Raw genomic sequence first — 21,895 nt, 5'->3', positions numbered from 1 at the left:
GGTAAATAATGAGGTTTTTAACATTATTTAACAAGCTACTCACAATTTAACAAATCAGTCAGTTATTTACCAACTCAGTAGAAATACTTGTGGAAGTCACCATCCCTGGAGGTCTTCAAGAAAAGACTGGACACGGCACTTAGTGTTTGACTTAGTGTCAAACATTCAGTTTGACAGTTGGAGATCAATTAAAGCTTGGACTTGATGATCCTGGAGGTCTTTTCCGACCTAAATAGTTCTGTCATCTGTGTGATTCTGAGAAAATACTGAGGATTTAATACCTGGAAGTTTAATATCCTTCTGTCAGCTTTCATAACCAATCTTTCCCCTAAATTATCCCTTTAATTATAAATAAAAATTTGAGTGTTGCGGGATGCTCTTCTTTTTCAACTTTCTTGATCTCTAGCCCAATGGAAAACCTGTCCCAAGACTGTTGGTTATTAACTGAAATCTTAAAACAGCATTATTAAAATATTCCCAAATACTTCTGTACCACTCATCATCATCATTGTCATATTTTCAAGCCACCCAACAACTCAACTCTGTTTTCTTACTGAAAAACATCCTAGTGCACTAAAGACGGTACTGACAGCTAGAACACAACAGTCATTTGCTCTTTGTAAGCAGAGCCAGTTCCCCTCTGCAGACTATGCCAAAGAGGATTGGTCTTTGATGTACCCCATTTTAATTCCTTTTAAGCATGGGAGAGTAGAATAACAAAGATAATTTCAAATACGCTGGCACCATCTGCAAAGAGTTCTATTAAAGCACAGAAATTAAGGTGTTTCTTTGTTTTTATATTTCAGGAGTAGTATTAGCAATATGATGTTGGTTCAGAAGTCAGGTAAGGTCTGTGTTGGCGACTACAATTCCTTTATTGGACATATGTTACTGAGCATTGAACACTTGTTTATGTAGGCACGGATTTAAGAGTAACACCACAAAATCAAAAGGCTAAACTGCAGACCTGTACTGAGAGGCAGGCCTGGTGAGTCTGTCTACTCCTATAACTCAGCTGAGAAGAGGGGAAAAAAACTGCCATTATAAGAGAAGAAGCATGTTATAAATTACAGTTACAGAACAAGACAATCTTTCCTTCAAGGTCCAAAGCTCTAGAAAACCCATGTTCCACATGTACAGGCACACTGTGTTTGTTGCAGGAAATATTTAAAGTTAGACTCTGCCTTATACAAGTGGTTTATCTGTAAGAAAACTTAATAAAGCTGTACTGATTCAAAGTTCTCTTAACAAAAAAAAAAAAAAAAAAATTATGTATTTCAAAATTATATTTCAAAATAAAAAGGATACAATTAAACCCAGATAACAACCTACCCAAACCAGAGCAAGTTTCAGCAAATAGTGACCAAGAAAGAGTGAACAGGGAAAAGCCAGTGTGAGTCATGATTTTAAGCAATGGTCTTTGCCTGATTTCATTCTTGCTCGCATAAGAATTTTCTCCCAAAGAAGATTCAGGAGATAAAAAGGTAAATTGAACATGTCCTTGTCTTTCTTCATCTCATAAGGGCAGTTTTCTACAGTTCTTAGTAACAGGAAAAAAAAAAAATTACATTTCCAGAACTTGCACATATCCAAAAAGAAAAAGGCAGAAAACAAGAGGGAGAATAAAAACTAATAAAAGCTAAAACATTATTCTGTAGTAAACAATAGAATATAACGTGCAATAGTGCAATTTCTCCTTTGCTGCTCCAACAACGAAGTCTTGGCAGACAGTCCCCTGGCATGTCACCGTGCAGCATCCCCACGTCTAACTGCGTGCCTGCCGGGCACTGCTGGCATTGCCAGGCTTCGGAGCCGAGTCGCCGTGTCCGGCCTCTCCCTTCCCCTTCCCAAGGTGGCGGAGCTTCTGATCCCAGCGCTGCAGATGGAAAGAATTCCAAGGAATTACGAGAGAGGTTCCAGAACCGCGCGCTCACAAACAGCAGCGGAAGCGGGGAAGCCGCGGCTGTTTCCACCGCGTCGCCCTGCGCTGGGCTCAAGGGTGCAACGACAGCTTATGGGAAAAAGGCATTCCAATATGGAAACTGTCTCCTGGCTTTCTTGTAACCTCTGTGAATAGTCTGACACAAGGCATAATGGCTCCAGCACAAGGGGGACTCACGTTTGGCATAATAGAATGTAAATGAAGCTACTCATGCAGTCTTGGGAGGAAGCAGTATGAAAAAATGCTAAAGGGATTTTTGTTAATTTGAAAAAAAACCCGCTCTTGTTATTTATTTATTTATATTTTTGCAGGCAATAGAAATCACAGTTAAAAAAAAAGACGTAACAAATATAGTTGGTGCTCTTGGAAAGGAAGATGGTGATGAGAAGTGGGTGGTGACGTGGCAGGGTCCTCAACACCCCCAGGCCAGGTGTGAGGGCAGAGGCAGCAGGTTAACAGATGACAAGGAAGTAAGCAAGAAACTGTGTTCCCCAAAAACAATTCCACCAAATGATGTTACCACCCAAGAACTGACACTGAGCAGAAGCCAGCCCACGGCAGCAACGTGATATTTTCTCTGTGGCACTGGATTTCCTAAGGTTCTGCCAAATCAAACAACAACTTGAAATAAGATCCCTGTATCTTTTCTCTCCTGTAATCTCCACTGATGTGAGAAATGTGCACAGAAAATCTTGCTTTTATAAACACAACAGTATTTTCCTGCCAGTGACCCTTACACTCATGGAGAAAGTGCTGAGTGGAAGAGAAGACTGGCTTTCCCAGGCACAACCATTACACTAGATGAATAGCTAGAGAAATTGTGTCAAAATAAAAATATTCTGTATAAAGTGACACTCCTAACACTGTCAAAACCACTGATAATTTGCAGTGCATCGAAACATAAAAAAGCAATCCTTCCAGAACTTGGAAGGCATTAGAAAACATTTTAGTAAGAAAAAAACCAGACTATATTTTCAGATAGAGAGTTGGGGTTGCTCAGCCTGAAGAAGGGTTCAAGGAGATCTTAAGAGTACCTTCCAATACCTAAAGGGGCTACAAGAGAGATGGAGAAAGATTTTTTACAAGAGCATGTAATGACAGGACAAGGGGTAATGGCTTTAAAGTGTCAGAGATTAGATTAGATTAGATTAGATTAGAGAAATCTTGGCTGTGAGGGTTGGGAGGCCCTGGCACAAGGTGCCCAGAGGAGCTGTGGCTGCCCTATCCCTGGAAGTGTCCGAGGCCAGGTTGGAAGGGGCTTGGAGCAGCCTGGTCTGGTGGAAGGTGTCCCTGCCCATGGCAGGGGGTGGGACAAGGTGGGCTTTAAGGTCCCTTCCAACCCCAAAGCATTCCATGATTCTATAATGCACGCCTGATGTTTGAGCTCATTGCTTCCAATGTGCTGTGACATGACTTCCCTATCAGGTTCCTCCCTCAGCCAAGTCAGGAAGATGAATTCAAAATAGTTGCTAATCCACAAAATCTGGTGGGAGCAGAACTCTATTTAAAGAATATTAAATCTTAAAAGTATAAAGCTGACTTAGTCTGAAAAACATTTGTAAAGCCCCCTGGTCTGTTTGGGTTTTTTTTAATTCATATCACAACCCCAAATAAGCAGGCATGTGTTGTTCAAGGCACAGCTTGCCTACAGAGTTAAAGGACTCCTACTATTTGCTGTTTTGAGACAGAGGTTTTGCCTGCTGCTACACTGGGATACTTTGGGGTAATTCAATGTATCCCTTTAATTTACTCAGCATGCGGTTCTTAGTAATACAGCAAATAACACACCAAGTTAGTTTTTGATACATTATATTAATTAACTCCAGGCAGCATGTGCATCTTCTTCCCGTGTTTTGACAAGGTAGGTAGATGATTTATGGCACCAACAACAGTTGACTCCTGGTGAGGTATTTTCTTACCTTTATTTTTTTACCGAGACGTTCCTTCCACTTCTCGGCTATGGAGCCTTCCACCAAGAGTAACCTACACAACACAGACAACCAGTCACTCCATCAAGAGGCTACACAACCCCACACACACAAGACTGAGATCTCTGCGCTTCAGAGAGCCTTGCCCTCCCTGAGTACCACGAAGGAGACGGACAGACACCCACACCAAGTTCCCCTTCCTTTTGGCTCTGACGTTTCAGCTTTACGACAGGGGGGACAGCGACAGCAAATGTGCTGCAAGGATAAAGAGAGAGAGGAAAAAAGAGTTACCTGGAGCGCTCCTCGTCCTCGTAGCCCATGATGATGTACTCTTCATTGGCACTGAGAGGCGGGCACAGACAGCCAGAATTCGTGTGAAGGTTCACCGTGTCCTTTGGAATGTTCACTAGGGAAGATTTCAGGATCTCCTTTACTTCCACCACTGCAGTGACATCGTGGCATTTGGTCTTCACCTCCTTCACTTTAGCCCGAATGACTGGGAGAAAGTCACAGAGAGCGTTGTCAGAAGCAGCAGACGATGCAGGTCACTCCCAAGCTGCTCTTGGTCACCTCTGGGACTGTCTTTTGCATGGTCCTTTACCAGAAGCTTAGCTGAACCCCTGCAATGTCTCTGCCTCCATCTCTTCCCTTCATTAATTCACCCTCCACCAAGGAGGTCCAGGTAGCTCAGTGTGTCTCTTAATAATCTGGTCAGGAGCAGGAGTTACGTGCTAGTTGGATTTACATCCTATTTAAGTTGGGCTTTGACCTTCCTTCCTTCCTTTCCTTCCTTCCTTCCTTCCTTCCTTCCTTCCTTCCTTCCTTCCTTCCTTCCTTCCTTCCTTCCTTCCTTCCTTCCTTCCTTCCTTCCTTCCTTCCTTCCTCACCCTTTCCACATTAAATATATTAAATCTATTTCTTGTATGTTCTCCCTCTCCCTTGAGCCGTGACTGTTCCCTCTTTGACTACCTGCAGTACAGGTGAGGAAACTTTATCACTCTGAACCTTACACAAAAAGTGAATGTGCGTTAAAACTCCTCATATCACTGCTTCTGCTGGATGGCAGGGCCCTTACCTTTTTTATTCTCTCCAGTGACCCAGCACTAATCTGCTCTGCTCTTTATGAACTTTAAATGCTCCTGATCTTGACCCAATGACCTCTCTAATTGTTTCCTCTCTTGCCCTTTCTTTTTGCCTTAAGTTGCACAGGAGGAAGGGTTGCCTTTCAAAGGCAAAGCTTTTCACGCTCTCATGGTGACCAGTGAACTGATACCACATGCAAATGCAAAGCCAAACCAGAGGTCATGCTCTGGAGAATGCCACATCATTCACAGCCTGCAAACAGGAGTCCCTTTCCACACTACAAATAGGAGATACCCCAAATTCCATGTGTCTCCTGTGTGGAAAAGGTAATACAGAAGCAAGAAAACCATGGACTTAAACATCTCCTCAGTTCACGTGCAATGGCTGTAACAACCATTAACCAGCATGTATTCCAGGCACATTAAATACAGTTGCCAACAAATGCTAACTTGTGCATCCAGTATGCACAACTTACCCTAACTGATTCCCTTTGAGAAAGGGGATCTCTCTTTTAAGATCTCAAAACAAAATATTGCTTTAGTTTGTTGATGTTTCAAATGCATTTTGAAACCTATTTAATTTCAAAAGCCTGAGAAAATAGACGGGAGCATGATCAATGACTGCCAAATGCAGTTTTTGACTAGAGAAGAGTCACTCTAATTTTTTTATAAACAAATCCACCAAAACATAAAACTGACTAGTGACCAAAAAAGTGTTTTAATACAGTTATAATTTCGTAGCTTTTAACAGCAACTGTTTTAAAAAGAATATTGTCTGACTCTGGTTTTATAAACGCATAATCCTAACAAATATTATACAATCGCTACCATTTAAATAAAGTCTTAAAGTTCACTGAACCTAAGTCTCTTCACCTGATTAAAGGGAAAAAAGGAAGTGTTGCATATAGGTAAAGACTTAAAAAATAAGGGCCTTGTTACCCTTATAAAATCATGGCTCAGGTCTGCTACTTTGGCTAAGCAGAAAATGACTACGGGAAAGTGACTCAGCTGAATTAGAGGTGGAAAAACAAGAAATATATCCATTACATGTTCATATGGTGGTGTATGGTGGTTGGTTGGATTATGTTTGTTATGATTTAAAACCACGTAACTGATAAAGGCCTAAATGCTCAAAAAGGCCTGAGTTTTACAATAAGGAAGGGCCCAGTTGTTCAGTTCCTGTGATATGCATTCAGTGGCTTCATTGGCCTAATTTGCTTCAAACAAACAGTATGGAGAAGAACATGAGCCTGGAGCTGTGATATGCCTGAGGACCAGGACATGTGCCCTTTTAGAGGTGTTACTGACAGCATAACACGGCTGGCAAGATGCTCATTGCTGGCTTCCACACACCAGAAGGAAAAGAACCTGTTAGATCTCATGGACAGCTAGCAGGCATGAAAGCTGCTCAAAACATCCCCTTCTGCAAAAGCTGAGTATGCTGGAAATCACAGGGGCAGTTCAGGCACAGCAGCCCACAATGTCATTTTTGTTGCATCACTGTTCACACTAGAGAAATCCACGAACCCCAGAATGCCTGCACTAAAACTGAAATAACAAAGACACTCTTGTACTAACATATTAAGCTAATCCCCTCCATCCCTCTAATTTGGGAACGTTCCAGACTACGCCTTCCTCCTGTCGTAAGTAATATTGGGTTACCACCAGTAACTGTGAACTTTTTAGGCTTTTATAATGAAAACTTTCCCCTTCCTGAAGCCTTTAAAAAGCTGGGAGCTGGCCATGCAGCTGTTCTCACCGTAGTTATAGTTGTTGCGTAGATAGGTCTTCTGGGTGGCTTTCACAGGCTTGCACTTGCAGCGGTCTACAGAAACAGAAAGCTTTGTTTAGAAAGGAAAAGAGCATTCAGTATTCAGTGACAACCTTCTCAAAACCTTGAGCTCACACCTAACAAAAATGTCACTGAACTGACTTGCTTATTACAGTGAAATGCTAAAACCCACAGGGCATTCCTGGCCTGTTCTGCTGGGAGATGTGGAACTGTCCTTGAGACCTTTAATGTTCTTTAGGAGAAAACTGACATACTGAAATGAAAAAAAAAAACCAAACCCAAACCACAACACAACAACAAAACACACAGACTTTGAGTCTGAAGTGAGAAAATCGTCATTTTAACCCAATTCAAGGTTCAGTCCTGTGCTAGCAGATGCTGTAATTCCATCCTTGCAATGTTGGTCTCTCTTCTGTACTAGACTCAAGGAATGCCCCCCTTTCTGTTCCTTTTATCATACAGACCATAACAGAGACACAGAAAGAAAATAAAGAAAATACTATGGCAGCGGATGATCGAAGATTTTCTTGAATACTGTGGTTAGTTCAGCAAACTGGGATATTCTGGCTAACAGGCATTCATGGCACTGGAAGGGACCTTTCAAGGCCATCTAGTCCAACCCCCTTGTAAACAAGCAGGGACATCTTCAGCTAGGATCAGGTTGCTGAGAGGTCCATCCAATTCGCCATTAGGAACTGGGTAAAGTTTACACGATTTTATTATGACCCAGAAGCCCGAGTTTAATGAAAGCAGAGACATCCTTAGCCCCTGTGGCCAGAAGGATAGGCTTCAAAAAACCACACAAATGAGCGCTGTCAGAGCAGCATTTCCAAAGGTGCAGATGATGCCAGACAGCTGGGAACTCTTAGCAGAGGTAAAAACATTTTCATTAGTGCCCAGGGAATACGAACGCTGAAGCTCCAGACCCACGGCGGTTTTCATTAACACCACTGGTATTTAAGGGCTGGTTGTTCTACTGCAAATATTTACTTACTTTACACTAGTGTCTAAGTGTGGTTTGGTGGAGTAATTTCAAACAGCAGATCCCAGTATTACACAGGCATGGCAATCTATTTTGACATTTGATTTGGCATAAACGGAATTAGATTTAATGCAGCTTATTTCTACGCACCATCATTCTAAATACCAATGCACATAAGCTAGCGATTTAGTTAAATCCAACATGAAGAGTCTGAAAGCCAACTTTTATTTGCTATATAAAGCTTCCTGCATATTAAAAAAAATCAAAAAGAGATAGAATCGTATTTTTACTGACTTCCCAAATCATTATTTATTATTATTTATTTTCCATTGGAAGAATTTTCGTAGTTAAGAAAAAGTAGTAGTAGTTGAAAATACAAAAAAAAAAAAACAAAACAAAAAACACCCAACAACAACAACAACAACAAAAAACCAACGTACAGGAAAGAGGAAACATTTCAAAAGAAAAGCATATTATTTCCTTGAATTTCAAACACATCCTCAGGAATCTATATATAGAGCCCTACAGACTTTAACTTTTCTATGCCTTCATGTTAAAATAACAAAAGCAGAGAAGGGAAGTGAGTTTTGGCTTCCCGTCTGCCTTTGTGAGCTCATGGATACTGTAAGCCAAATTACAGCTCCCTTTATCAGCTGCCCTGAAACAGAGCATAGAAGATGTGCTCTACTGTGACCCAGCAGGCACCTCAGGACCCAAGTCCAACAAGTCACACACTAGAACCTTCTCCTGTTCTACAGTACTTTGCACAGTGTCCCAGGTGAAATAAAACAGACTAAATTGCAAGACAGTCTCACATTTCCTTCAGCTTTAAGGCAGCATTGGCTTACATTATTAATTTCAGAATATATCTTATTAGTCTAGCTCTATTTCTGAATTACAGACCTGCCCATGTACTTATTGAAGAACCTCCTAGTCACCCTCATGCTTTTTAAATTTACATTTAAAAGAACTGTACAAAATGCTGCATTATTCCTAACTACTATTCAGAGAGACAGAAACTTAACACAAAAGTCATTTGCCAAAGCCAGATGTAAAGTCAGAACAAACTCCTCCCTCCCAGCTCCTGGTACAGTGAGTTTCAAAGGAAGGCAGATGTTGACCTTCCCCCAGGGAGTGGGAACACCCACAAAAGGTGGCTATAAAAATGTGTAAAAATGTATAAAAATGTATTTCCCCTCACCTGATGCTGAGGGAAAATCCCGTCCTACCTGACAGCCTCCTCAGAAGCTTCCAGAATTACCAGAAGAGCTCTAAGACCACAACAACATCACGTCCCCAGCCCAGAGACAGAGAGAAGAGGCTCACATTGGCTTTGACTCAGATCACAGCTAGCCATTGAATTTTCTTTTCAAGTAAATATAGGACTACCAACTGCTCAAAAATTCTGTCCTAGAAAACTTCACTCTGTAGACATGGACTACACATGAGAATGGTTTTCCCCATGGATTGCTACCAAGAAATTTGTGTGTCACCTTAAATATGTATGCATGCACGATCCAAAACCTGGCTGTACAACAACACAAAACATGTGTTGTTTGGTGCAACCACTCAAACCTGGCAAATATTTCCCAGACAAATAAAAGATTAAAAAAAAAAACCCACTCTAGAAAATTTTCTAAGAGACAGGAGGAGCATGTGATGAAGCAGAAAACAATGTAGTTCACTGCCTATAGAGATAAAAAAGGTCTCCCAAAAAACCCCCATGCAGGCTCAGAGGGAAGGTTTTGCCATCTCAAACAGGGATAACCCATGAGTACTATTCCCTGTGACCACTCACAGCAGCACAAGAAATAAGATGCAGAAACCACAAAGCTGAGAATGGGATTTAAAAAAAAAAACAAAAAAAAACCCACATCAGTTTGCTACTTGCAAAACAAACAAACAGAAAGTCTCTATTTACAATGGCCAAACTACGATTTTACTTTACTGAGCGTATCAATAAAGCTGTTTTGAAACATGGCCTTTTAGGTGGTCCAGCCGTGTTTGTCAGTTCAAACAGATGCAGCACATCAAACCAGAAATCACTCACGCACAGTAAAAGGCAGTGATACCAAGAGATATTGCATCGGCAATTCTTCTGTGTTCTGTTTTCAGGTCTGGTTCTGCTCTCAGTCACTGAAAAGCATCACAACAGTAACAACACGACTGAAACTTTGCTCTTCCAGCGCAGGGTCACCCACTGGAATGACACGCCTTCCACACGCCCATGGACAGGCAGCAGTAAAGAAATGCCTCACAATTTTGATATCAGGTGACACTGAGAGCACACAGCTTTGTTTTCATACTCAAGGTGAAGCCTGTATGCTTTTTGTACAGTCAGCACCACGCATGAAATCCCTGCTTTCTCAATGCCACACAACTGAAAATGGCTTCAAACTATAAAGATACTGATGTTAGTAATAAATATTTCTAGCAAGTCTTCCAGACATGGTCCCATGCTCAAGACAATTTAAAGCAAAGCTTGTTAAGGGGCTTGCTTTTATGAGATTTTTTTTTTTAACTGTGCCTGGGTTTCTAGAGGGTATGCACTGTGATTTAAAGAACATTTTGTACGAATATAGCTGCTTTCACATTGGCACCTGCTGATTAAATTTTTAAACTGTATTATAAATGGGGCTTTACTAATACTTTTTTGCAATTTGGTCACAAAGCTTAATGCTGAAATTATACATACAGGTATCTAATATTAGGCTCAACAACCATGCTTATTATGTGTTTATATTGTTGAAGTGAACATCAGCGCACACTGTAGCACATCAGCACCTCTGCAGAAGGAAAGACAGGGAGGTCACTGCCAGGCTTCCAAGTCCCAAAGTTCTTGACAAGGACCTAAGAGGAGAACTTTGGATGGAACCAAAATAAAATTCTAGGAAATCTACAGTCATTGACTTGCTTGATCAAAAGATTCACATCCCTATAATTATTAGCGACCATCCTGGGCTTTGCTTCTTTGCATTGGCAAGCAGTGGTAATGCTCAAGGGGTTTTATTCAGTTTTATTCAGTTCAAAAACCAAAACAGGAATAAAAAGCAACAGGGGAGTTGCTGGAATACAACCAGCCTCAGAAGGTGCTGCCCCTCAACCTCCTCGGGCTAACAGGACTATTGCCATTATCTACAAAGAGTATTGAATTAAATTTGAAAACTTCAAGGTCAGAATGAACCATTATCTTCGCTGGTTTTGCCCAGGGAAAAAATCAATTTCATGATTACTCTCTCTGTTCAAGACAAAACTTCTAATAAAATCAGCACAGCCCTCTTGCTTTGATGGACATTTTGAGGCTAACCAGCCCCAAATCTCACCTGCCCATGGAATGCAAAGACACAATCTACAGTATTCTCAGCCAAGACTAAGTATTTAAGCATTTATCACTTAGTACCCCTCTTACTCAATTAAATATTTATAGAGGATTTGAAAGTCTACAGCTTATTATACAGTTTTATAAAAATGTACTTACCAATGCTGGCGCCTCCACAGTTGCCGTTATTAGAATCCATAGGGAAATCTGGCATGGATTTGCAAAATATGTAAAGAAGTGTTAGTATTTTTAATATAGAATTATTTCGCCACACACACATTACATAGTTTTCTCTTTCTCTAATATTTAGTGGGTGGAAACTGAATAACTATACTAATAAACAGTTTCTAATATTCTGGAGGTCAGCCCAGTAAAGTTTACACAATGTCTCACCCAAATTTCACCTGAATCCAGCACATCAGTTAAATGCTGAAGCAGACTAAATATCCCATTTCCATTGCTACAGACTGGCAAGTTCCAGACAAGGATTGACATTCATGCCATGACTTTTGATCACCTACAGAAAACACGTGTAGTGTTTGCATTTAATTAGATGATGAAGGAGAAATTACTTTTGGGGTTTTCTGTTTGGTTGCTGAGGAAATCAAATCAACCAACCGTAATCACACTGTCGAAGCAAAAGCCAAAATAAATGTTCCAGATCTTCCCCTCAGTTTAAAACCACACTGATTACTCTGAAGGACTGATAAGGAACAGAAGTTTAAAAAGGCACTATGCCCAAAGAACTGCTTTCAGACACGTTCATAAGTGGAGTGTGTCCCACATTAATAAAATGCATAATTTCAAGCCTATTTATTAAATCACACAATTTAATGGGTTTATACATAAATCACGAAGAACACTTATATTATTGCATATAACCTTGAATGACCCAAGGACACAATAAATGCAAGAGGAACAAGAATTGGGAGAGAGGCGGGATACTTTATTAGAATGGCACATAAAATGGAAAAAAACAAATGAGCTTTCAAAGAAAAAGCAATTCTGTAATTTTGCACACTCAATTCTGTAATTTTGCACACTTAGTCATTTATGCTACTCTTTGAGTTCTGGAATCTGGTATCCTACAAACATCTTCCTTAGATTCTTATATAATCTTATAAACACCACTGCCTTTAAAAAGTAGAACAAATGTAACAAAAGCTCCTCTCTTGCAGCCTGGGCTGTAGGCATTTGGCTGTAGAACAGCCCAGGACACTCATGATACTCAGTATTCATGATGACTTTACATGTGTGGATTAAATTTTAAGGGCTGGGATCGTTATTTAATCACATATTCTGTAAATAACTGTTTACAAGAAAAATAGTATTATTTAGCTAACCTTCTAATTTTGCCATCCTTGTTAAAAAAAAAAAAAAATTAAAATCTCTACCTTAATGAATACTTATACTACTCATAGCAGCATGAAACTTGATTTACATATATAAGGATGCAGCTAAATCACAGTCAGGGCAAGAGTAAAACTGAAAAACAACTAATTCCCTCACATAAAAATTAACTTTAAACATTGAGACTTCAGGAATAATTATTCTAACCAATATAAAGAGCAAAGTGTATAGAAAATACCATAGAAAGATTGAATAGATGCTCTTATATATTCAATATCCCGTTTCTAATAAAACATCACATCCATTTTCTTGCAAAGAAAGTTCCAAACTACCACAGGACCTTAGTTTATAGGGAAAAAACCCAACATTTTTATGGAGCCAGTCTGATCTTTGCAATCAGGCACTGTGACACAGGTACTTCCACAGAACCTCTGAATCTTGTAACAAGTCAAACTATACAAGCTGATTCTTACTTACACGTTTGATTTCGATTATTCATTGAGAATGCATTTTATATTGTATCAAATGCATTCTGCTATTCCAGGATGTGATGAAAGAGGAATTGGAATGGCTTCCCTCTTGCCAATGGTAAACAAAAGGATAACCACACTTCTCATTCTTCCTCTCCTGGGCCAATTACCTGTTGTCTTGCTCATTCAGCCAAGCTGTAGCTTTAAATCTACAATTCCTTCTGATGTGGTAAAAGCATAGAGAGCACTCAGGTCTATGGTCTGATAATCCTCCCACCTGCTCCAACTACACCCAAAAAGTCTGCAAAACCCTCCAGCCACCGAGAGGCGGCCATAAAGGCCTCTCAGTGTACCCAGGACTGGCCTGAGATGTTTCCCCACTCTGGGCGTCCAAAACCCCTGCAGAGAAAGCTCTCCAGATTCCCTGCCCCTCTCACTCCGTTGCCTTGGCCACATTCTCAGGTTTTCTTGAAGGCTATCTGCGCAATACCAAGCCAGCTCTTCTGGTTTCTCATGTGGCACAGCAAGCTAAAATTCCTACCAAAACAGGTGTCTCAGGGATGATTTGTTCATACCTCCAAAGCACACTCCCCATTCCATCAAGATTGCTACTGGGGACAGAAAAAATCTTCATCACGGAGAAGACAAGAGAAGTATCAGAGTAAATGCTTACCACCTTCCATCCACAGAAGGAAAAACAAGCCCTGAAGTGCACTGTCCCTACCAAAACCAAGGACGGATCCAAGCAGGCATGACTTTGTGGTGCTTGAGCAAACCTAGTCCAGTCCACACTGAAATTACAACTCAAAATAAACCAGAGCCCAGTAAAGGGTTCACAGCCTTCCCTGGCCCACGTGGAGTGTGACACCCATGGGTATTGGCTGAGGAACTGTCCTTTGAGCCGACACCAACACGAGGAGGACCGGCGAGCACCTGACATGGCCAACGTAAACCCGGTCCTGCAAACAAGCATGGAACTGACCTGCTTCACACCAGGTGCTCCCATACGCTCTTAGGTACACAACTTATTTTTAACCAAATGGCAGCACACCACAGCCTCAAGGCAGCTCCTAACTCCGCACTGCCAGGCCATCTGTCCCAGCCCAAACCAGTAACACCCAACGAAGCAGCTGTGTGTGTGTAGCCGGAGGAAATCCAGACACTGTGTGCAAAGCACCCACCAATGGAAGTGCCTCCCGTTTCCCTGCCTGCACGAAGGCAGCAGGGTGGCCTCCTGGTCAGAGCATGTGTCCATCAGTGAGCAAAGGAGGGGTGAGCAGGTTCATAGTTCATTCCTGGCTTGGGCCAGGCAAGCACTGACCTTGCCTTGATGCTTATCCTTCCCAATGCACTTACGCCTCTTCAGGGATGACTGGTTTCTACAGATGGAGTGGAGCACGGGCTTATGGAGTGGCTGGAGACCTCTGCCACGGTATGACATCTCTCAGAAAAGCCTTCTCATTTCCCTGACCCTTTCCCCAGCTAAGCTCATACAATCTGGTCCTTGCTAACCTACCAGACAGGAGAGTGGAAAAGGGTCCAGGCCAGGCCTGCCAGCAGCTACTTGTCAGATCTCAGGTGGGTGTGAGCACCCAACCAGCCCCTGTGAAATCCCAACCCCTGTCCCCAGCAGCCTGATGGACAGAGGCCACTCTCCACCAGGAGATGCACCCTGCTGAGACCTTCAGCTGTAACATAGAGGAAGGGGAAAAAAGCTACTTAAAAAACCCCAAACAACTGACTTCCTGTTGTTCCACTTCCCTTCATGGGCAAAACCTCTCCCAAGTTCTGTATATGCAAAGCAATCTTTCTGAAATAAATACCTGTCAGTGATGATTAGCAGGAGTGCCAAAGAGGGGAATACTATCTAGAGGTCCAATCCATAAGTTTCCTATTAAATTTTGTTTAGGAGCAGGGGACAAAATCCAAACTGTTTTTTTTCCAATAAGCCATCTTAATTAATTGCTTTTCAGAGCAAAACAAAACACTAACAAGGAGAGCTAAATAAAAGCCATTTACACACTAAGTGTACAAACTAACAGTGCCCACAACCACAGATTTGGATGAGAGGTTTGGAAAAGAGAAATTTGGTAATAACTAGTTTTGAGCAAACATCTTTCCTGTATCACTGTTTAAATGAAAAAAAAAAAAAAAAAAGGCAGAGGAAGGCCAAAAGTAACACGATCCTGATTGTCGTTTTGATTAAAGAATATGGCAGAGCTGTTACTGAAGCCACTCCAGGCACTTTGCTCCAAAGAACTAAACCAGAGCCAGTGGCTGCTGCTTGGGTACCCTCTTCAGACTGAGATACCTGGGAGCCCCATTAATTAAGAATCTCTTCCACGAGGCATGAATTCACTGTCATTTACTTCAGCTCTTCCTACAGCGAGTTGCTAAGCTGGTCGCCAAAACACACACGGAAAAGCCAAGTGATAGGGAAATTGATTCTAGTTAACTTTTAATACAAAGAACTCAAACTCCATACTGCAGATCAGCCAGCAACATGTGGCTGTTCCACGTAACATATTATTCCTCACAACAAATCCCACCAGGTTTTGATGACATTTAATGGCCCAGGTATTGACTAAATGCTAAGACTGTAAAATCCAGGGGACTCAGCCTACAAAGGCAGCTGAACTGCAGTGAGCCCCTAACTGGTGGTATCCTCATTACTAAGATTTAAATTCTCTTATTTATGACTCCTCTCCTGTTTCAGGCTTGAAGCTCACAACAATTTTGTTATTTAACTGAGAAATGAGGCTGCTCCCAAGTTTTGAGCAAAGACCTAAACAAATCCCAGCTTTACAAATGATAACCTGGGCATGACTGCTCGTCCTCAGCAGATTCTGCAACACTCCCCCAGCACCATCACGCACACTGACTGCTCTCAGTAGAGCTAGGCAAAGACTGAGTCAGAACAAATGTCATCTGGAGCTTGGAAACTACTCTTTTGGAAATTAAGTTAATAATATATAAGAAACAAGCATGAGAAATGGCTTTTTCACTTGTCTTTAAAGTCTGCAATGCCAAATTAACATACTGGGTTAATATGAACTCATCCAGACAGACATGGAGGACTTGGGTGACATGGAGAAATCATGGGTTCACATATGGTTTAGGAAAATAGCTGTCCATCATGTGAATAATCTACAATTTTCTTTAAGGTTTAAGAGATGATGGTTTTTTAAAAAAATAAAATTCAAAGTTCTCCTTAGACATCTTATGATAGTTCAGGTGTTAACTACACATGGTTGATACCTTGTGATGTGGCTTCCCTTTTCTCCAACATCCTATTAACAGGCCAACATGCCTTCAAGCTATATCCTTATTTAAATAAGATATGGTGAGACAACCTCTCTGACAGATCTGTCTTCCAATAGGCACAGTACCCATCACACTGCTCTGGTTTTGTTGGTAGTTCCCTCTTCAAACCAGGAATGAACATTTCACTTGGGACATAAACACTCTGCTAGGCAGTAGCAGCCAAAGACACATGTCAAAGGGGCTTTTTTAGTCAGCATCCCAACGCCAACACTGGCCTCTTACTACCCCCAAAACTAAAGGCAGGTCCTGCCTCTGAAATTCTAGATTGGAGACAATTTTGTCTCTCAGCAGTTCCTGCTGCTTCACACACCTAAGGAGGTTTGACAGGGCCCTGAATGAGGGAAGCAGACAAACTGATAGACTGGAGGAAGAATAAGCACATGCACCTGAAGACTGAAATATATGGAGCAAGAGAACAGGACCTCCCAGAGCTCTAAGACAGCTTGTACTAATGTCTGCAAGCAGAACCACTTTCACCTCCAAAAAGCACAAGGACAGGGATGTGGGGTAAATGCCAGAGGAGACTTCAGACATTAGCATGCACTAATCTCACATCTGGGTTGTTAATGCACTGTCAAGATGCTCTTTCACCCTCCATCCTGGACGATGATTTGTGTGATCCTCCACAAAAAGCCAAAATATTCAGCATCACACTTGCCCCCAGAGCACCCACACCACGCCTGCAGCATCCCTCTGCTTTCTGTCTGTAAAGGAACCCAGGTGTTTCCCAAAGAGAATGAAAAATTGAGAAACATACCCTTTCCCACAGGACACTTATTTTAAGCCAGTCTCTGTAACTTGAGGAACTTAAGACCTTCCAATCAGCACTCCCACTCAGGTTTTGGAGACCAGCACAAGCCCAGGGGGTGTGCACAGCTATTCCGCTAACTATTCCTCTAACTGAGGCCAAAACTCAGCACTGCTGTCAGCTTTCTCCATCACAGACACAGCAGCAGCTGCTTCACCCCTTCACCATGTCAGCAGCCCCTTGGTCCTGTGACAGGAAGTGTTCAGATCTTTCTCAAGATCTTCCTAACCTGGCTCAAATGGAAAGAGGTCCTAGAAGATGTCTGTGGTGGACTGTGCCTCAACAGCTGAAAGTGAACTTCTTACTGAGATTTATCACAGATTTTACCAACCACAATTCCTCCATATTTTGCAACAGTCACAGCCTACTGGGACGCAGGGAATATAACTGGTGGAAATTGGGCTTGTGAACTCAGTCCCTGCTCTGACAAGGACAAACACTGACTACATCATCCTTAAGGCTGCTCCCTTACAGAAGGGACAAGACAAATGTTCTCATGCTCACCAGCAATAATGCAGAGAAAAGGAAACACTAAAACCCTATTACAGGCAGCAAAAGAATAAAAGCAAAAACAAGATTTCACCTCCGAAGAATAGAAAAAGCCCCTTCTGCAACAAAAAAACCATGAAGCAATGGGATTATATTTCTGCCTGCTCTATTAGAGGAAGTTTACAAACAGCAGAAGGAGCCAGAATGCTCAGGAGATAAAAGAAAGCAACTAAGAGCAGGTATTCTGCACGCCACTCATCAGGCAGTTGGTTATTTGTGTCTTCTACTGAGCTGCCATCCTTTATTTGGAGAACTGGATTTGAAAGTGTTCACCTTACCTCTTCCTAGAACAGGAATCCTTTCCCCAGCTTTCTAAAAGAACAGTTTTATTCCCTCAAGAAGGATTCTTTCAGTCTGGTGCATAATGCATCAGTTCAAAATATTCAGCCCAGAAATGAGAATGTCATCAGGTTCTCATTCACTGAAAGAGAGTTTTCATGGATCTGGCCCTGGAATCCCTCAAAGAGGTTATTGTACTGCTGAGGTCCTCAGAAATAGGTAACTCGGGGGCGATTTCAGCCAAGCTCCCTCCCTCCAGATTTGAATGTGATTGCTTTCAAATCGCGGCAGACCTGCCAAACCTTGCTCATGCTGGAGCCATTTTTAAGGTGGTTTTGAAAGCACCTCAACACTGCAGAGAAAGGTCACTTGGTGTTCAAAACCACCTCTCTCCCCAAAACTACCTCAGCAGGACTGCAGCCCTCAGAGAGCAGCAGCTGATGGCAAAAATAGATGGTTGCACTCATGGGCTGGGGGAAAAAAGTAGGAGAAGGCAAGGGGGAAGCAGTTAGAAGTTAGAAATAGCAGTAATGACTGGAGATACCAGGGTACAGAGGTTCCAAGAGGTGCAGGGGATAAGAGAATAGAGTCAGAGATGGAGTAGGGTTTGTCTGGCCTGTAAATAAATGGAGATGGAGAGAGCAGCTTACCTGGGAAGGCTGAGCTGGAGAGCACGGTCAGGAAACCGAAGCGTGATATTTTGTTAGGAGAAGAAAACAGGAATTACAGCATTTGGCATTACTGGCAGTGGGATACATAAAGCATTAGTAGTGGGACAGAAGCACACACAGTTAAATACTGTGCTGACCACAGCATTAAAAATCCCCCTTTCACTCCCAGGCCACTGCTGGAGGAGGACAGAGAGGTGAGATCCACTGCCCATCAGTGAGCTGCCATAACGCAGCACTGCAGCTGTGGGCACTGAAGGAACCAGGCAGCAGCACAACAAGCTCGTGGGGTGCGTGGGTGCTGCTCTGCCCTGACCCCTCTGGTCTGCTCTCCCACCCCAGTACTGCTCTCCAGCTCTTCTGATGGAGGTCTGGCAGAGCCACCAGCACCGCAACTTTGCCTCAAAGAAAACGGTAGCTCAGCTCCAGCAGCAGCAAATGCGTTCCCGAAAATATACAGAAACTTTGTAAAAGGTCAGAGCTCACTCTTGACAACCACCCACTAGCTCGCTGTGATTTCCTGTTCAATAGCTCCTTCTGTTCAATATTTCTGTGGTGCTCAGCTCACCCCACTGGAGCGGTGTCCTGCCAACTCCCCCAACCCAAAGGCAGCCGTGACAAGAGCAGGATCCCTGAGCCACAGCAGGTTTGTAGCGTGGTGCTGGCCTGAGCAGTCAGCAGTCCTCACCTAACTGCGCAGAGACGCTCCTGCCTCCGACAGGACTGCAGGATGGCAGCCACGCACCCAGCACCAGCCATCCTGCGGGATCACAGCGAGCTCAGCTGGTGAAACGGGGCGCAGTGGGAAAGGTGAGGGGCTCCAACAGCCCCTCTGAGGCCACGGTGGTCAGACACCATCAGGGCTGCACTGGAGTTGACTCAGGTGCAGGAGGCAGCTTCTGGCCCGCTTCAGGGATGCCGTGAACAAAACACGACGGAAATCTGCACTTTGCTACTCTGCTCCCCTGGCTGTAATTCTAGAGCCCCGGGACCGGCTGGGGAGCCTGCGCTGTAACCTGTACCTTCAGCGCTAACCACGGAGATGAGCACTCCCCTTCAGGCGTGCGTGTGCCGCCACCGGCATAGGAAGCGGGTGAGGAGACCCGGCCCCCAGCTCCTGCCTGGGGCTCCTCTGGGCACACATCTTTCCCTAAAATCTGTGGAGTGGCGGCCTTGTGCGGGAGGGGAACGACCTGCTTTGGGAGGGAGCGGCTGAAGACGAGCGGAGAGGAGCGGGGGGCGAGGGGCGAGCCGGCAGCCTGGGGGCTGCCCCTCACTTGGGTGGCTCTTCGTTCGCTGCCGCCGGGTCACCGAAGAACGGGAAGCGCTCATGTGGAACGAGGGCTGTCGCTCCCCACACTCGCGTTCCCCAGAGCGGCGGCGGGGGCTGTCACTTGTCACACACAGTCTGTGCCCAACGGCAAAACTTTTCCAGCAGCGATGCGGCTGCTAAAGGCGGAGAAAAGCCAGCGAAAGAGCGGAGGGCAAAGCGAAGGGAATCCGAGAACGGCCGGAGGGGAGGCCGGGCTCCCGGGCTGCCCTCCCCGCCCGCCGCCCATTGTCCCCGCGCGGTGCCGGTCCCCGCACTCACCCGCGCCCTCGGCGGTGACGATGGCCTCGGGGGAGATGCAGACGCCGCGGTCGTAGACCGGCAGCTCGTCGCAGGCCAGGCTGTCGGGCCAGGCGTGGCCGTAGCGGAGCAGGACGGGCTCGCAGCCGGCGCGGGCGCGCTCGCAGACGGACTTGCAGGGCTTGATGGGCTCGTGCTGGAAGTCGATGGTGCAGATGGGCGCGTACATGGCGCAGAGGAAGAAGAGAAGGTCGGGGCTGCAGTTGGTGCCCAGCAGCCCCTCGAACTGCTCCATGGCCAGCACGGCGTTGGCCTGCGTGCTGTGGTGCAGGTGGTTCGGCATCTTGGTCACGTTCCAGGGCAGCGGCTTGCACAGCGGGATGCGCACCGGCTCGCAGGCCGCCCCCCGCCCCGCCGGAGCCCGCCCCAGCACCAGCAGCCCGGCCAGGGCCAGCACCGGCAGCCCCCGCCACATGCCGCCCGCCCCGACGGTAAGCGAGGGGCCGAGCGGGCAGAGCGCGGCGCGGGGGCGGCTCCGCCCGCCCTGGCTCGGCCCCGCCGGGCGCTCACGGGGTCCCGCCTCTCCGCCCCGCAGCCCGGCCCCGAACAAAGGAGAGCCCCGGGCAAGGGAAGAGAGGGAAGGGGGGGAGCTGTCTTTCTGGGAAGAGCGAGAGGGAAATTTGCCTCGTCCTCGCCGGAAGGCGAGCGAGCGCTTAAATTCTCCCCGAAGTAAAAACCTTACTGTGAAAACGTGAACGCGATTTCAGGCCAATCTCTTGGACGTACGTTCATACATTTTTAGGAAAAACCTATTTTTAAAAAAAAAAAAAATGTTTTTTGCTGGATGCAAATGCTTAAGCAGGAGGTGCACACGAAAAGCTTGTCACCTAGACATAGTGATGGGTGGGCAGTTTTAGAGAGTAATAATGTCGAGAGGCTTAAAAATGAGGGAGACTGGGCTGAGCAGCTGGGGATGCTTTCTTTTCAGAAGGTTTAAAAAAAAATTTTTGAAAAGGCCATATATTGTTTAAAATACCTTGGAAAACAGTGGCGCCATAAAGGGAGTTCTGACTTGATCTGAAAAAAAAGTGCCTTGATATAATCATAGAATCACAGAACAGTTTGAGTTGGAAGAGACCTTAAAGATCATCTAGTTCCAACCCCCTGCCATGGACAGGGACACCTTCCACTACACCAGATTGCACAGAGAAAACAAGCTGACATTTATTAGCTGAATTAATTCTTTCCCGTTATAAACGTGTGAGCAACTGCTCGATCACGCATTTATTATTCCAGTTTCTGCCCCTAAATCAAACCTGTGATTAGAAACACACCTACCACAATCCAGTGCTCAGAAAGCAGACCAAAAATGTGAACAAGCTGTGAAAGCAAACATGGATACAGACTCACAAACACAGGGTCCTAAGCCTAGAAACTAAGCCTAAGTTTGTCTGCAGTTTTTAGCTTTATGACTGCAGATGAAACCTTGATCCCTTTAACTCAGCTGCTAATGTCCTGCCAGAAATGTTCACACACTTGTGCGTGTGACAGCCTTAGGAGCCATCAGTCAGGCTGCCCGTGACCCTGAGCCTGCAGCCAGGCTTGCAGAACAGATGTGAAGGCAAGCAAAGGGAAGCTTGCTCATCTGTAGGGGAATTTAGAGAGAGAACTGTTTTTACTCACCTTCTTAGCTCTTCAAATTTAGTCATAGTAAAGCCTCAGGCTTGAGGTTTCCCTAGCAGTGTAAAAGAAGACATGTTTAAAGAGCATGTGGTGTAATAAAAACCTTACCCAGCTGGTTGGGAACTGAATACAGCAGCGAGTGTGAGAGC

At 44.2% G+C, this 21,895-nt stretch overlaps 1 protein-coding gene across 1 annotated transcript; it reads right to left on the bottom strand.

Moving 5' to 3' along the window:
* Positions 1-822: 822 nt before the first annotated feature.
* FRZB (frizzled related protein) lies at positions 823-20,567 on the bottom strand. Its single transcript, XM_040069697.2, has 6 exons — positions 20,085-20,567; positions 11,205-11,252; positions 6,712-6,777; positions 4,162-4,366; positions 3,862-3,925; positions 823-1,876 (listed from the first exon to the last, which is right to left on the bottom strand). The coding sequence occupies exons 1-6, from the start codon at positions 20,536-20,538 to the stop codon at positions 1,766-1,768; spliced, it is 948 nt and encodes a 315-aa protein (XP_039925631.1). The 5' UTR covers positions 20,539-20,567; the 3' UTR covers positions 823-1,765.
* Between the last annotated feature and the right edge of the window lie 1,328 nt (positions 20,568-21,895).

This window comes from Hirundo rustica, chromosome 7 (genome assembly GCF_015227805.2).
Source record: "Hirundo rustica isolate bHirRus1 chromosome 7, bHirRus1.pri.v3, whole genome shotgun sequence".
NCBI classification, from domain to species: domain Eukaryota; kingdom Metazoa; phylum Chordata; class Aves; order Passeriformes; family Hirundinidae; genus Hirundo; species Hirundo rustica.
The sequence above is the reverse complement of the archived record's forward strand: the minus strand, read 5'-3'. Positions and strand labels throughout refer to the sequence as shown.

Bases quoted from the DNA above. Each gene is read 5' to 3' on its own strand.
- FRZB (XM_040069697.2), bottom strand. From the start codon at position 20,538: ATGTGGCGGGGGCTGCCGGTGCTGGCCCTGGCCGGGCTGCTGGTGCTG. The intron at 11,253-20,084 runs GTGAGTGCGGGG...AATCCATGCCAG, and splicing joins CGTCACCGCCGAGGGCGCGG to ATTTCCCTATGGATTCTAAT. The intron at 6,778-11,204 runs GTAAGTACATTT...CTGTTTCTGTAG, and splicing joins CTGTGGAGGCGCCAGCATTG to ACCGCTGCAAGTGCAAGCCT.